Genomic DNA, 13601 nt, shown 5'->3' with positions numbered 1-13601 from the left:
TTTCTTAACATTCCAGGATGTAATACAACGTCTTCTGTTTGTGTATTCCCAGCAGCTGATAACTGTGGCAAGTCTTTTCTTCTTGGAAGAGATGTCTTTAGAGGGACAATACTTAGAAAGATATAATTATTATTTCCTTGTGGTTGAGTCACTAAAAATTTTTAAGGACATTGATCCATTTTGGACTGAGAGTGCATGATGCTTTTATATAAAACTTTGTACAGTTTTTGGCAGCCAGGGACATTTTGAGGGGTAAGATTGCAATTTCCTGAAGGAGAGGAAGAAAATTACCAAAAAATCCACTGCTGCTTACATTTTGTCCTTGAGCTGTAAATTTCCAAGAACACCTTAGTAAATCTGTTCAACATAACCTTAAGTTCTTGTGTTCCATGCTAGGGTAGTATATATCCATCAAATTGTAATTCCAAAAGGTATTTTTGTGCTGCTTTGAGAGGAATGGAAGCTCACAATCCACACTTTGCATGTCTAATTCTGCCCTTTATTTAAGATCTGTGAATCAGAAGCTGTTTTCACTGTATGGTTTAGAGGATCTGTGCTGCACTGCATCATGCAGCTTTCTGAGAGGAATTATGAGCAATGATTTAAAACTATTTGGAATGATTCAAGGCAGTCCCGTGAGATGGAATCACATACAGAAAGCTATGATGAAGTGGTTGTTACTCCATTCTGAACATAGAGAAGTCTGCTATTAAGGCTTTGTGCATAACATGCAGTTTATTAATGCATGCCATGGTTTTTAATTCTAGTGTAAAGGGCAGCCTGTTCTGTTAATAAAATTTCCTTTTACAGAGGGTCAGCTGAGAGTGGATGCCAATGTTTCTGTGCATCACCCTGGAGAGCCCTATGGAGTGAGGACTGAAGTGAAGAATATCAATAGCATACGATTTCTGGCAAAAGCAATAGGTAAATGGTGGTTGCTTCATTACAAGAGCATTGTAGGTATTTTATGTGGTCTGAGATGAAATATGTCAGGCTCCTGAGTGCAGTAATTGGCCTTAAATGTCCTGACAAACTTCACCTGGGTGTCTCCTCCCTGTGCCTTGCCTGTGGGTACAGAAGTCCCATTTAGGCTCAGGCTGGGATCTTTGGAATTTGTCTAAATAGTTGTGTCACAGATCCTGTCTCCTGAAGGACCTTGGACCTGTTCTGTAGTCTTGTTCCTAGAACCTAGCTTCTTCTGCTTCTCCCTGAGAATGGACCCTGGACCCAGCTCATCCCCTCACTTCCACTGGCACTGTCAGAGGACTCAGTTGGTAGCACGTGCCCCTGCTCGCACTGTTCAGACCAGTGGGACTGCTTCAGACAATGAGGGCATGGCCTGGGCTCTGGCCGCCCTTCACTCCTGGCTTATCCCTCTTTGTAGAGCAGCCCCACTCTTGCTGCTCCCTGACAGAATAAATCTTAGTATGGGGTACTCTGGGAAGAGCAGGCATGTTAGTCTGCAGGTTTTTTTGCAGTAAAACCTCTGCCTACAAGAAGAACGAAGCAGGTGGTTCAGTGCCTAGCACGGACTAAAATATGGTAGCAGCAGTTCTGTGTCCTCCAGTGGAGATGATTGCTTTCCACTGAGTATGGTGTGTCATGTGTGTGAAGTTCAGATGCAGCTTGGGTTTGAGGGAAAAAAAAGCTGGTTGTTACATCTCCAAAAGAAAACTGAACTGGGTTGAGTGCAAGGTCACTGGGAATATATGATTTGACTGCAGTGCCTGGGAGAAAATGGTTTCCATTTAAAGGAAATGAAAGCAGATGAGGAAAACACACAAAGAAAGAAGCAGTGCTGGAGAGAGAGACAGTGACTGATAATTCTGCCCATAACTACTGCTGTTGATTTCATTAAGGTTAAAACAACAAAGTCTTCCATTATGGCGTAGCAGTGAAAAATGAAATAGTGGAGTGCACTAAAGCTAATAGTGTAGTCTAACAAGCTTACTCTTTTTTCTTTTATTACTATCAGACTATGAAATACAGAGGCAAATTGAAGAACTTGAAAATGGAGGGACAATTTTGAATGAAACAAGAGCCTTTGATTCTAAGCTTGGGTGAGTTTTTATTTTGGAGGAGCATAGGAATAGCTGCTTTTGAGTGCTCACATACACCTAGTGACGTGATCAGGAGCTGTAATATAGTGTTGCTCAACTTGTGTCTTCTAAAGTTAATGTTCACAAGTATAGTCTCCTCTTAGGGAGTAAGTTAAGGCTGAGGCTTTTTCACAACAGATTGTGTCCTGCATCAGGCAGTGTCTGTGAAAATGACTGCCCTCTTACATGCACTTATTCTTTGAAGTGGTTTTCAGAGGCACTCCTAATCTTCATGAGGCAGAGGTTTTGGGTTGTGGTTTTGCCATAAAACTAACTCATATCTTGTTTTGTTTTTATTTTAGGTGCACAGTACCAATGAGAGACAAGGAAGGAAAACAGGATTATCGGTATTTTTTAAAATAGACCTAACCTTTCACAAACTGAGAATTTATTAGATTTCTGAAGTGTAGCCAGTGTTATAAGGATGTAAAATTGGTCAGTGCAGTGAGTATGTGTTGGAAGTTTATCTTCCACTGGAAGGGGCAGAGACCTATCAAAATCAATGCTAGTCTGAGCAGTTCAGATCTTGATTTGTGTCTCATTTCTGGTAAAACCCCTGGACCCTTCCCAAAGACTAGGCTGGGATTACTTCAGCTCAGAGTGGGAAAGTTGAAGGTTTACTGTATGGCCAGTATAAGTGTATTCTTAGAATGACATTCTCATTAAGAATGCCTGACATAAAACATCAGAATTTCTGAGCTCAGCATTGCGCCTGCTTTAAGTAAATACAGAAGGAAATGGTTTTAAGCTATCAGGCCCTGCCTCTCCATGCTTAGATTCTGTGATCACAGATCACAAACACTGTTTGAATATCCTAGCTGCTATTGAAAGGTGTCAGCATTTCATGGGCAGGTTTCTACCTTGAAGTTCTTTGTAGACCTAATGAAGGTGCTACCTTGCTAAGTACTTAGCCTTCCACAAGTGTGAGATGACAAACGCTCAACCATAAAGTCACCCTGGAAGGATTTAACTGTGAGGCTGAGGGGACAAGGCATGAGTCCTGTTGCAAAGCAATGCTGCTGGGAACAAGTTGGGGCCATCATAGTGCCAACCCTCCCAGTAGTTCGCTAGCTTTGCGTTCCTGAGGGAGCTTCCTGTTAGCCCCAGAGTTCACTTCCCAGCAGGAGAAGTTCCAGAGTCTCTTAGCTTTGTCAGCTCTGTGTTCCTGTCAGATCTTATATTCTACCACTGATCTTGCTACAGCAGAGCAACAATTTTGAAAACATCCCACAAACTTTTAATTTAAATCTGCTTTTTAGATTATGTTTTTGTAGATATGCAGCAGTGATCATTTTGTGAATTCCTTGTTTTGGTAGGGGCAGGCATGAGGCTTATTTAAAAAGACTAATTTGAAAAAATGCAAAAGAAGATTCATTAAAACCTAGAGAAAACTGATGAGTCTAAGATATTTCAAAAAAAGACCATAAAGATTATTACTAGTACTACGATTATGAACAGCATTGAACTGTAAACTATATTTTTTTGGTTTTTTTTTAACTTAGTGCTGCACATTATACATTAATCTCAAAATCTATGTTTAGGCAGATTTTAAATAGAAATCATTATAGTTCAATGCCCTTTATTCTAGTGGTTTTGAACCCCTAATTTGATCATATAAGAGTGAAGTTTCCGCTTCAATCGCAGTTATTTGAGTCATTTGAATTGGCCTTCTCCTTAAAGGGAGCCTTTTGTTCTGTGATAGCACCCTGCTGAGCACAGTAACTTTGCTTTTAGCACAGCAGGAGATTTCATCAAGATTTTTGAAGTTTGGCTGGAAAAGGTTACAGCTTGCCCAGATCATTCCTGGCAGTTGGATGTCAATCCAAGTTCTTCCCTGCCAGCCCACTCCCATTTTTATCCAGGTCTGCAATTCATTCTTGATGCCAAAAAGAGTGGGCTGTTTCCATATCTTTTGCTGGTGCTATTTGGACTTTTTATTATTATTTTTGGTGCAGAAGTGTTTGAATTACCCCTTTTGTATTATGAACTCTTTAACAATTGGTGGAGAATTGCTGAAGGAAAAAAAAAAGAAAGGCTTTGCAACAGTTTGGTGCCTGATCTCTTTCTACTTACCAGTGATATACCAGGTCTTTAATTTTCAATATTTTGTTTAGTTGAAAGGGTGGTACAGCTTTCAGGGAAGTATAAACTTGTGATATAAATTTTATTCCTTGTTGCTTAGCTTCTGAGTGAAAATAATTATAAAGGAGTTTTTCTTCCTTTTTACAAGGTTCATGCCAGAGCCAAACCTTCCTCCATTGATTCTGTACGATACAAAATCTTTGCCAGCTAATATGAACCATCAGCAAGTGATAAATATTGATTGGATTCATGAGAGACTTCCTGACCTCCCCAGTGTGAAGAGGAAAAAGCTTGTTGAACAGTATGGGATTCTTCCTGAACACAGCTTCACCTTATTGGTAGGTCTATTGATCAAGTGCTAAAATAAGCCTAGAAACTTCAAAGGTGCATGGTTCTTGAAAAGATTTACAAATGTCATATTAACCAGCTGTCAGTCCTTATGAACATTCTAACTTGGAAGTGTATCCAATGCATACTTCTTGCCATGGAGCCATACACATAGAATGGTGGAAAAAATGCACAGGGTGCCAAGAAGTGTTTCTTATGCAAAATGCAGTCAAATAACTGGTACTTAAATTGATCTTGTCTGTCTAGACATTGCTGCACCCCTGACTGACTGCAACAAATGTACAGCTTCTGGATACTGTCCCTTGTATGCAAGTGTCTGCTCTTCAGCTCTGGGCCTGCTGCAAGGCTGGGCACATTGACCATATTTAATGAATGCAAATCAAAACCCAAAGTCTAAATCTTTCAGCTTCATGTGCTCCCAAATGGCTGCACAGTATCAACCTTGACCTCGTAGCGCAGTTTACCAGGGATAGGTTCAGAAGAGGGATAAGAAGGGAAACAGTGTGGCAAATACAGTTAAAAATAAGGAAGTGACAGCAAAGTCTTGTAACTCCCAAAATTGTTCTAGAGGACCATGAGTTTCTTAAATGCAAACTGTCATCTCTCTTTGCCAGTGGTAACTCTGGGGAGGGAGTTAGTATACTCATCCTAGATTAGACATTTCACATACCCTGCTAAGCTAGGAAAATGTCCTGCTTTGGTTACCACTGTCATTAGTGGAGACAGAAGGAAAAGGACTTTTTCAGAGTGAAATTCAGAGCAGAACTTTAAGTACTTTAAATTGTCCTCTGGAGGAGATCCTTTCCTTTGACTATAAATGAAGGGAGAGCAGTGCACATAACTACCTCATATTCCTTCTTTGTATGTCTGTAATTTAATACACTTGTACAGAGGCTGATTCTACAGGAAGAAAATGACTCTGTGTTCTGAGGAAAGCTGTTAGGAAAACTGCTTTTGTGCTGCTGTGCCATTTTAGTGACTTGCAGACTGTTTGCTGGGCAGGTGAGTCATAATTCTCATCAAAGTCACAAGACTGCAGTAACAGTACTGAGAGGTGTCAGTAGTTCTTACCTTTCTATTTCATTATATGAGCTGCAAAATATGATTTTGCTGCCAGCATTCCTGTTCATACATGCATTTTTTCACATATTTCTAACATATTAAATTAAGCATAAGAGTAGAAAGGGTAGATAGGTCCTGCATCCTTTCTTTCTGAATTTTTCTACTTTGTCCTCTCTGTAGTGCATTGGTCCTGCCTGCTGCTAGGTACTACAGCTGCTTGCTCATTTTCCAAGCAGGTAGTATAGGGAGAAGATTAAGAAAAGCAAAAGTAAGGCTTGTGATTTGAGAGAAACATTGAAGTGAAGGAAAAGAGTAGGGGAAAACCTAAAAATTATGCAAATACAATCATTCACCACTCCACAAGTAGACTGATGTGCTGCCAGTCTGCAGCCAATGACACTGACTACATTCACCAAAATCCCCTTCCCTCAGTTTTCCTTGTTGAGCAGGGCAGGGAATACAACCAGTTTGGCTTGGCTATTAGACTGTCCCACCTGGCTTTGTGCTCATCCTTGGCGTACTTGCTGTGGGAGACAGAGTGGAGAGAGAAAGTTGCTCAGCAATAGCCAAAACACCTGTGTGTTGTCAGCGTTGCTGTGGTCACAAACACAAATATCTTTAGAACATAAACTCCGTGGCAGCCATGCCCAGGGCACCCACTCCTTTCTCTTGGCATCAGCCCACCTTTTGTGCCTGTCAAGTTGCTGGTATGGGTGGCTTCTGTCATCTCTGCCAACTAGCCCTGTATATTTGCCTCATCAACTGCCCTTTCTTTCAGCTGTTCTCTGAAATCCTTTATTGCCTTTGCTTTTCCCCTTCTGCTTTTTGTGACGTATAAGACAATTAATGAGCTCCAAGCTGAAATTTGGGATTCAGCTTGTAATAAGCTAATGCATCCATTTGAATGCATGAAGCAAGCCCATTCTTCATTGCAGGTCTCCTTTTATTGTGCATTAGAATGTCAGCCTGCACACTCCCCACCAGAGCTGCTTGCCTGTGCGCTGGGACACCCGTTAACCTTAATTCATGGGAAGTGCCGTGTCCATTCTGCCTTCAGCTTGCATCAGAGCCTGCACAGGATTGCTGATAGGGCCAGATGCACACATCTAATGAGCATTCTTTCAGGTTAGAGCGCCCAGGAGTGCTCATTAAATAAATGGCAGTTGTAGAGGAATGGCTCTAAAATGCAAAGTCTGTTCTGCACCAACTTGATAGAGAAAGCATTTTGTGCCAGAGTTGCAATCAAACACACATACTCCAGCATGCAGGCTAGCTCCTGAGCTTGCTTCCAGAGCTTTATCCTCATACACAGGAGCTGCCTGTACATACTGTGGTGCTGAGAAACTGAGATTCCTCCTTTGCCTAATTACAGGATGTACTGAAAGGGAAGTACCTATTAATATCTTCATATCTGAAAAGTTATACATGTAAATGGCTTAATTTTTGACAGTTTTATATAAATTGTAGAAATAAATTATGTGTCTGATTTTTCTTCATGCAGAACTATTCTTACTCATAATTCTTTGAGCCATGTACACTCCATGGTATTTGGGTATTTCTTCATGCAATTTCTACTTTGCTCTGTAAACTGGTAAGCTGGCAAATACATCAGTCAAGAAGGATCTCTGACAACTTTGCCAGTTATTTTCATCTTGCTATCTATTGAGTAAAAAAAATAAGATACATTGGCGTAGACATTAATGTATTAACGCAGACATAAATGTATTAATGTGTTAATGCGATGCTTCATTTTCAAAATGCGTGCTGAGGTCCAGGGAGGTCCAACAAGAAAATACATTGATTGTCACAGCACAGCATGAGAAAAAACAGTCTGATCACTTCCTTTGTCATGTGAATTCCAAGTCTTCCTGTGCATCTACTAGTCCTCTGCTTACTCAGATAAACGTGGCTGTTCCACTTGGGCTGATTGCCCTGGTGGAACAGTCACATTGGCGACTCCTTCAAACAGTCGGAAGTGGCTTCCTGGAGAAATTGTTTCTGACCATTTTGTTTCATGCTCTGCCATTCTCAGACATGTTAGTACACAGGTGAACTTATGCTTCTTTTAGAATTCAAATCATTTTACAATAAGCTTTAGGAAAAAGTTTGAACTTTCTTTGACTGGTCTGCTTGTCTCCTGGATGTTCTGGGGTTTTATCCCCTGACAGTCTTGCACAGTTTTGCAGCAGTTACCTCACGGATGGTTATTGTAGAAACTGTGATAGTGAAAACGGGAATAACAAAGCAGCAAATTACATTTTATTTGTGAACATTGAAGCAGTTTGGTTCTTTGGGAGACATTACTGGTCTTTAAAAGAATAAGTTTGCATTAAAATCCCAATTTCCCTGAAGATTGTACCCATGGTATTGTGTAAAATATTGTTTTAAAATTGTTTAAAAGGTACCTGAAATCACTACACCACTAGAGTTTTTTACATCTCACTGCTATGAAATCATCTTTTTAAACCATATTTAAGAAAGAAATTTGCATCTGATTGAAATATTGGTATGTCAGGTTTCATGCCAGTGAGACTCACATGAAGAAATTACAGCATATTTGGTGTGTAATGGGAGCACGGAGTGGCCTGGATTACAAACATGATGCTGCTGTTCCAGATTTCTGGTTTTCTTTCAGTGAAGTTTAGAGTAGAGTATTCAGAATGAAGAGAGAACAGGCAGTCAGCATTCCTGTAAACTGAGCATGTTGGAGGGTGCAATTTTCAGCTGAGATTTGCCACAAGGGACAGGTCTAAGAGTGTGTTGGTAGTTGGAGTGAATTTTGGAAGAAAGTTTACCAAAATGTAAACCAAATTGAAGTCAAGTACTGCAGTATCTATAAACTGAAGCTAATCAAGTTATCTCTACAGTTTTTTAATATGACAAGAAAACAAAGAAAATGTTTCATTTCTGTCAGTCATTCTGATGTTTTGACATTCTGCTGTACTCATTTCAGTCTAGCATTACTGGGTTTTCCTTCTCTTTGGCTACAGAAAATGAAGTCTCTTTAAAAAACCCAAAATGAAATGCAAGAGAATTTTGGGGAATGTTTCTGGTTATGTGTGCACAAGTAGTGGGTATGGGGTTCAGAGACTTGGTAGCATATGTAAGTCTGTCTCCCTGAGTTTTCCTGGGCTTTTCTGCACTTGCCGCCTGGAAATCATCTGATTAAAATGCTAAGGCTGCATATGTTTGTCCTTGATTTTTCAAAGGTCTGGCAGCAGGATCAGAACTGTAACTCCAGCCAGGCTGTGAGTATCCAGAAATTGGGATGTCCCCACTGCTAGGGATACGCTGTGTAGCTGCATTCAGACATGTGGCATCTGCAGACATTATTTTCCTGTGCATAATGTTGTAGCTAGACCTACTCTGCCTGGAATGTTTGTAAAAGCTGCTGCAGCATCTGTAAAGAACCCAGCATTCAGACATGCTCACTTTTTCCTACCTAGATTGGACAATCGTTGCTGTGTAAAGGAACCCACTATTTAAATAATGAGTGAGTGTGCTGTTGAACCCTGAGGTGAATTAGAAAGACTACAGTACTTGGCAATGTATCATTCTAGGAATTCTGCTTAACACACACAGTTTTTTATCAAGTTTACTGTGCTTTGGTAATCATGTCATTCCTTTACTGGTTTTTTTAAGTCAAATTTGTTCCTCTAGTCTCTTTAGCCTTATTTTTGCATAATTTGATTAGAAAGTAAATGCTAGTTAAATTAAAATACTGAGTGAAGAATAGAATGATGTCAATGTGTATTAGATAGATGACTAGTGGGAGTTAGAAGGTGTACCTTGGTTCATAAAAGACCTCAGTGGTTTTCCAGGCTGAGAACTTGGTTTCTTTGGTCATGGTCTCAAGGTGAAGGGGATGTGTCTGATTTTTGTCACACCAGTTTTACAGCACTAATGTTAATCTAGGTACATTTTGTTTTGTTTCACAGAACAGAGATCAGTAGTTTGCAGTCTTCTCAAAAGCCATACATCATTATCAATGAAATATGTGGTATTTGGAGTTTTGGAAGTTTGTGTTGTGAAAGTTTGGAGAAGGAAAATTTAAAATTCTGTATTGCTATGGCAGTAAATGGCCTTTAAAAACAAGGACAAATGAGACTGTTTTGATGGCATGTGAGTGGAGAACTCAGGCTTTTTGTGGTTACCCTGCTCTCTTTTTGCTCATAACTGTTCAGAGATCTGGCTACAGTCAGTATGTGCTTGAGAAATGTTTTTGCTGTGATGACTGTATACTTAGAATAGCTCCTTGGCTATCTCTAAGCTGTTACCTCCTGACTTCTGAGAGCTGGCTTGTCCTCCTGTGTGTTTATGGTACATACTGCAGAAATCCAGTGGCATGCTGGATTCCTCCTTTAAAAGGTAGGAGCTGCCACTTCATACCTCTTCAGACTTTAGTAAACCTAATGAGTTCTGTACTGCATTTAAAGGTCCATCAGTGCCTTGATGACAAACACCACAGCACTCAACAGACTGTGCAGTATCAGTTCTTCTAAAAACAATCTCAGATTTCACTTAGGCTATAAATTGAATCTCCCACTGTCATAACTTCTGAGCTGTTAGTGTGCTGTGTAAAAGCTTACCATAGCTTCTCAGAAAAAACTGGAAAATAAAACCCTGCTTCTTATGTATGACCTTTCCATATCTCTCAAGGGTAAATGCAAGCTAAACTCACTAATTCAATCCAAAATAAATAGAAGTGATTTCAAGATCAAGAGTGAAGTAGTTGCAGACAACTTTCAGGAAAAGGCTCTTCTTGGTAAAAGGTAGCATGTCAGCATTGTATTTTCTAGTATCATACATAAAACACTTGCAAAGATGAGAAAGCTTCTGTCCAAATGCTAATTTTAGGGAGGCATTAAGAGAAAAATGATAGCTCATTCGTTGGAAGTTCCACTGAAACAGACAGGCTGACAGATAAACTGTATATTTCTGTTCTAGGCATAAGATTGCTGGCTGTTATGTTAATAAAATTATTCCAAAATCTTATGACTTTGCCATGAATTCACAGCTGAAGTTTACTTTAGGACTGAGCATTTATATGCTGAGTGTAAATGTATAATTAATTGTAACCTGTAACCTGTGTCACCTGCTCCAGGTGACCCTGCCTTGGCAGGGGGGTTGGACTGGATGATCTCCAGAGGTCCCTTCCAACCCTAACAATTCTGTGATTCTGTAACCATGTTTGCGCTCCAGTATGCCTTTGATACATTTAACTTTTTCTAAACAGAATGAAGATGGACTAGCAGAATTCTTTGAAAGTGTGGTAAAACAAACCCAAATGAAGCCAAAGAAGGTGATCGGCTGGATTCTAAAAGACCTGCTCAGTTACTTGAAACAACATTCCCTTACAGTAAAGGAAAGGTCAGTCTTCTTCATTGCTGCAGTGGTGAGACAAAGTGATCCTTTTCTCATGACTGGTACCATGTCACTCCATTGTTTGTAGCTGCTTTAGCTGCTCCCTGTGAAGTTTATTACTTCAGGCAGTCCCTCACAGGCCTTGGCTCTGTCCTGCTGAATGGAGTTAGACAAATACATGGCAGACAAGAGGATCATGTTGTTAGGAGTAGCAGTCAGTGTTCAGTCTTTGGAGTGTGATGATGGTAAGGCATAGTCAGGCCTTACCCATCAGTACTGAACATGAGGAAGAATAGCTTGTCATACTGAACTGTGTGATCTTTAGGCAAGCAGCAGTAGCACAGATACATTACAGCACTTCATTCTCTGATGTAACTTCTGCCCAATTTTTCCTCTAGCCCAGTCAGTTCTTTTCTCCTGGCTGACCTCTTGAACCTTCTACAAAAAAAAGAAATCTCTTCTACAGCAGCAAAGCAGGTAAGTACCTTTTTGATTTTGCTGTACTCCGCATCCGTGGCTGCTTATTTCAGTTGCGTAGCGATTTTGTTATCATTGTGTAGCAGTACTGTGGTTGCTTTAAAGGGAAATTATTTACACTGTTGATAAAGGATAACTTCTGTATCTATGCTATATACATATAATGCAAATGCCTTACGTTTTTATATAATCTTAGAGACATATCTGCATATTCACTTTTAGAAGAGGGCAGAAGCTAAATAGTAGACTTAAACAATGTGAACTGAACTCAAATAAATCCAGCTTCTGAACAGAGCAGACAGTAGATCTCAATTTCACTATTCCAGTCAGGCCTGCAGGAAAGGTCAGTGGGAGCTAATCCATGGCTTGCAGTTAAGATGAGTGTATCAGTTACTAGATTCCTAGGGACAGTAAAGTCTACGTTCCCAAGCATTAGCACATGGGAGAGGATAGAATTCATCCAAGTGCAGTCACAAAAAGAGTTCTGCATTGGTGTACCTGAGTCAAAAGTGGCAGAGGTCTGGCCTTTCTTTTATCCTTGCTTCTTTGAGCAAGTGCTATCATGAAGCTCTCAAGCAAGTAAAGCTGCAGTTTGGTTTTTTTCATCTTGCCAGGACAGTCTGAAAACGCAGCTCTTAAAGATTTATATCTAAAAAGTGTGAACTGGTTATGATGGGAACAGTACTGCTGTGTTTGTAGACAAAATATAGAGGCGTTTATGTGATGGGCCATAATCAGTCATTCACCTTAAATTGTTGCAAGTTCATTTATATGGAATGATTTGTCTTTTCAGATTAATTATACTCTAGTTAAGTGCATTAGGTGACTCTTTCAGTGTTTATCAGTGAAACTGTTAATGAACTGTGAATGAACTTTCTGGTTTGTTTTCTTTTTTTGGAGATACTTGTTGTTCTTAATTAAGTTGGTCTGCGTCTGGATAGCCAGCTGCATAAGACAGGCATCATAAATAGGGATTTAAGTGCCTGGCTTCAGGCATGTGTGTTTGGAAATTTTGTATTGGAAAAGTAAAAGCTTCAAAAAGGAGATAAAGTATTAATAGGAAGAGCACTGGAATGCAGAGCAGCTCTTTGCCTGCGGGGTTGTGGCACACCCATCAGTTTGGTGTCTGTGTTTGAAAAGGAAGCTTCAGAACTCCAGTCTGAAGTCTCTTCCTTGTGGAGGTAGGGACAGGGTACTAATGCTCTTCTATGGGATTTTCTGCTTTGTGGTATATTTGTGTGCTAGGCACTTCTGTGAAGTGTCAAGAATTTCAGAAATGCATTTGTTGTTTAATTACCAACTCCTTGTAATGTGCACGTTGTCCTCAGTGATCTGAAACTGGACCCAGAAATCGCAGTGGTTTGCCCTCACCGAGTGATGATGCTATCAAACTGCAGAAACCTTGCCACATTTAGAAAAGTATTTTGGTTGCCTGGATGTCAAAAGAGTAACAAATGTTTATAACAATTCTCAGCAGTAGGCAGAGACGCTGGATGGCCTGAGGGCAGAAAGGGCTATATATACACACCAGCAGATGAATTGCATCTCCTGGGGAGGGGAGCATGATCTGCAGTGGCAGACACTGATCCAATGGGAAAGGATGGAAGGGTTCGATGGGGTGAGCACACAGACATGTGTACACATATGTGCTCGCTGTGGGAGGCTGCTAACTACTTACATTATTTAAAAGGTTTTGTGTTTGGGCTCTGCTGTCTAAGGCAGTAAAAGAGGCAGATAAAAGCCGTGAGCACTGGCTGTACACACTGAGCATTGTGTGGTGGGATGCAATGCCAGGCTAAGGGCACTGTGTGCTTACATAGTTACCATGTAGGGAATTACAGAGCTCATGCCTAACTTGCCATCAAACAAAGCATCCCACTCCAGAGGTCTCCAAAGCTGTTCCAGGCTGGCATGCCTGTGCAAAGCAGGGAGCAGCTTCGAGCTCTGCTGGCATGTGGGGCTGTGGGTGGGCATGTCCTGGATCAGATGGATACATGTTGCCTGTGGCCCAGCCCAGAGGCACCGTTTTGAAGTGCGAGGAGTCGGTGACCCCTCTCATGGGGAGTGTGCCTGCGATGGGGCCTTGCTCCTCAAGATGCCAGGCTGGCAGCAGGTCCATGTCTGGCGTTAACAGAGCTGTCTGTGAGTTATGGCATTATGGGAGGAGGC

The 13601-nt window shown here is 40.7% G+C and overlaps 1 protein-coding gene across 1 annotated transcript in view; it reads left to right on the top strand.

Annotated features, from left to right (window-relative positions):
* Positions 1 to 13601, top strand: part of GATB (glutamyl-tRNA amidotransferase subunit B) — a 41925-nt gene that overhangs the window by 22405 nt on the left and 5919 nt on the right. The window contains exons 6-11 of the mRNA XM_064417373.1: positions 811 to 924; positions 1976 to 2060; positions 2402 to 2446; positions 4330 to 4519; positions 10828 to 10961; positions 11354 to 11432. Coding sequence (XP_064273443.1) covers positions 811 to 924; positions 1976 to 2060; positions 2402 to 2446; positions 4330 to 4519; positions 10828 to 10961; positions 11354 to 11432 — 647 coding nt within the window. The remainder of the gene's footprint in view (positions 1 to 810; positions 925 to 1975; positions 2061 to 2401; positions 2447 to 4329; positions 4520 to 10827; positions 10962 to 11353; positions 11433 to 13601) is intronic.

The sequence above is a fragment of the Passer domesticus genome, chromosome 4, assembly GCF_036417665.1.
Source record: "Passer domesticus isolate bPasDom1 chromosome 4, bPasDom1.hap1, whole genome shotgun sequence".
Taxonomy (NCBI): domain Eukaryota; kingdom Metazoa; phylum Chordata; class Aves; order Passeriformes; family Passeridae; genus Passer; species Passer domesticus.
The sequence above is the reverse complement of the archived record's forward strand: the minus strand, read 5'-3'. Positions and strand labels throughout refer to the sequence as shown.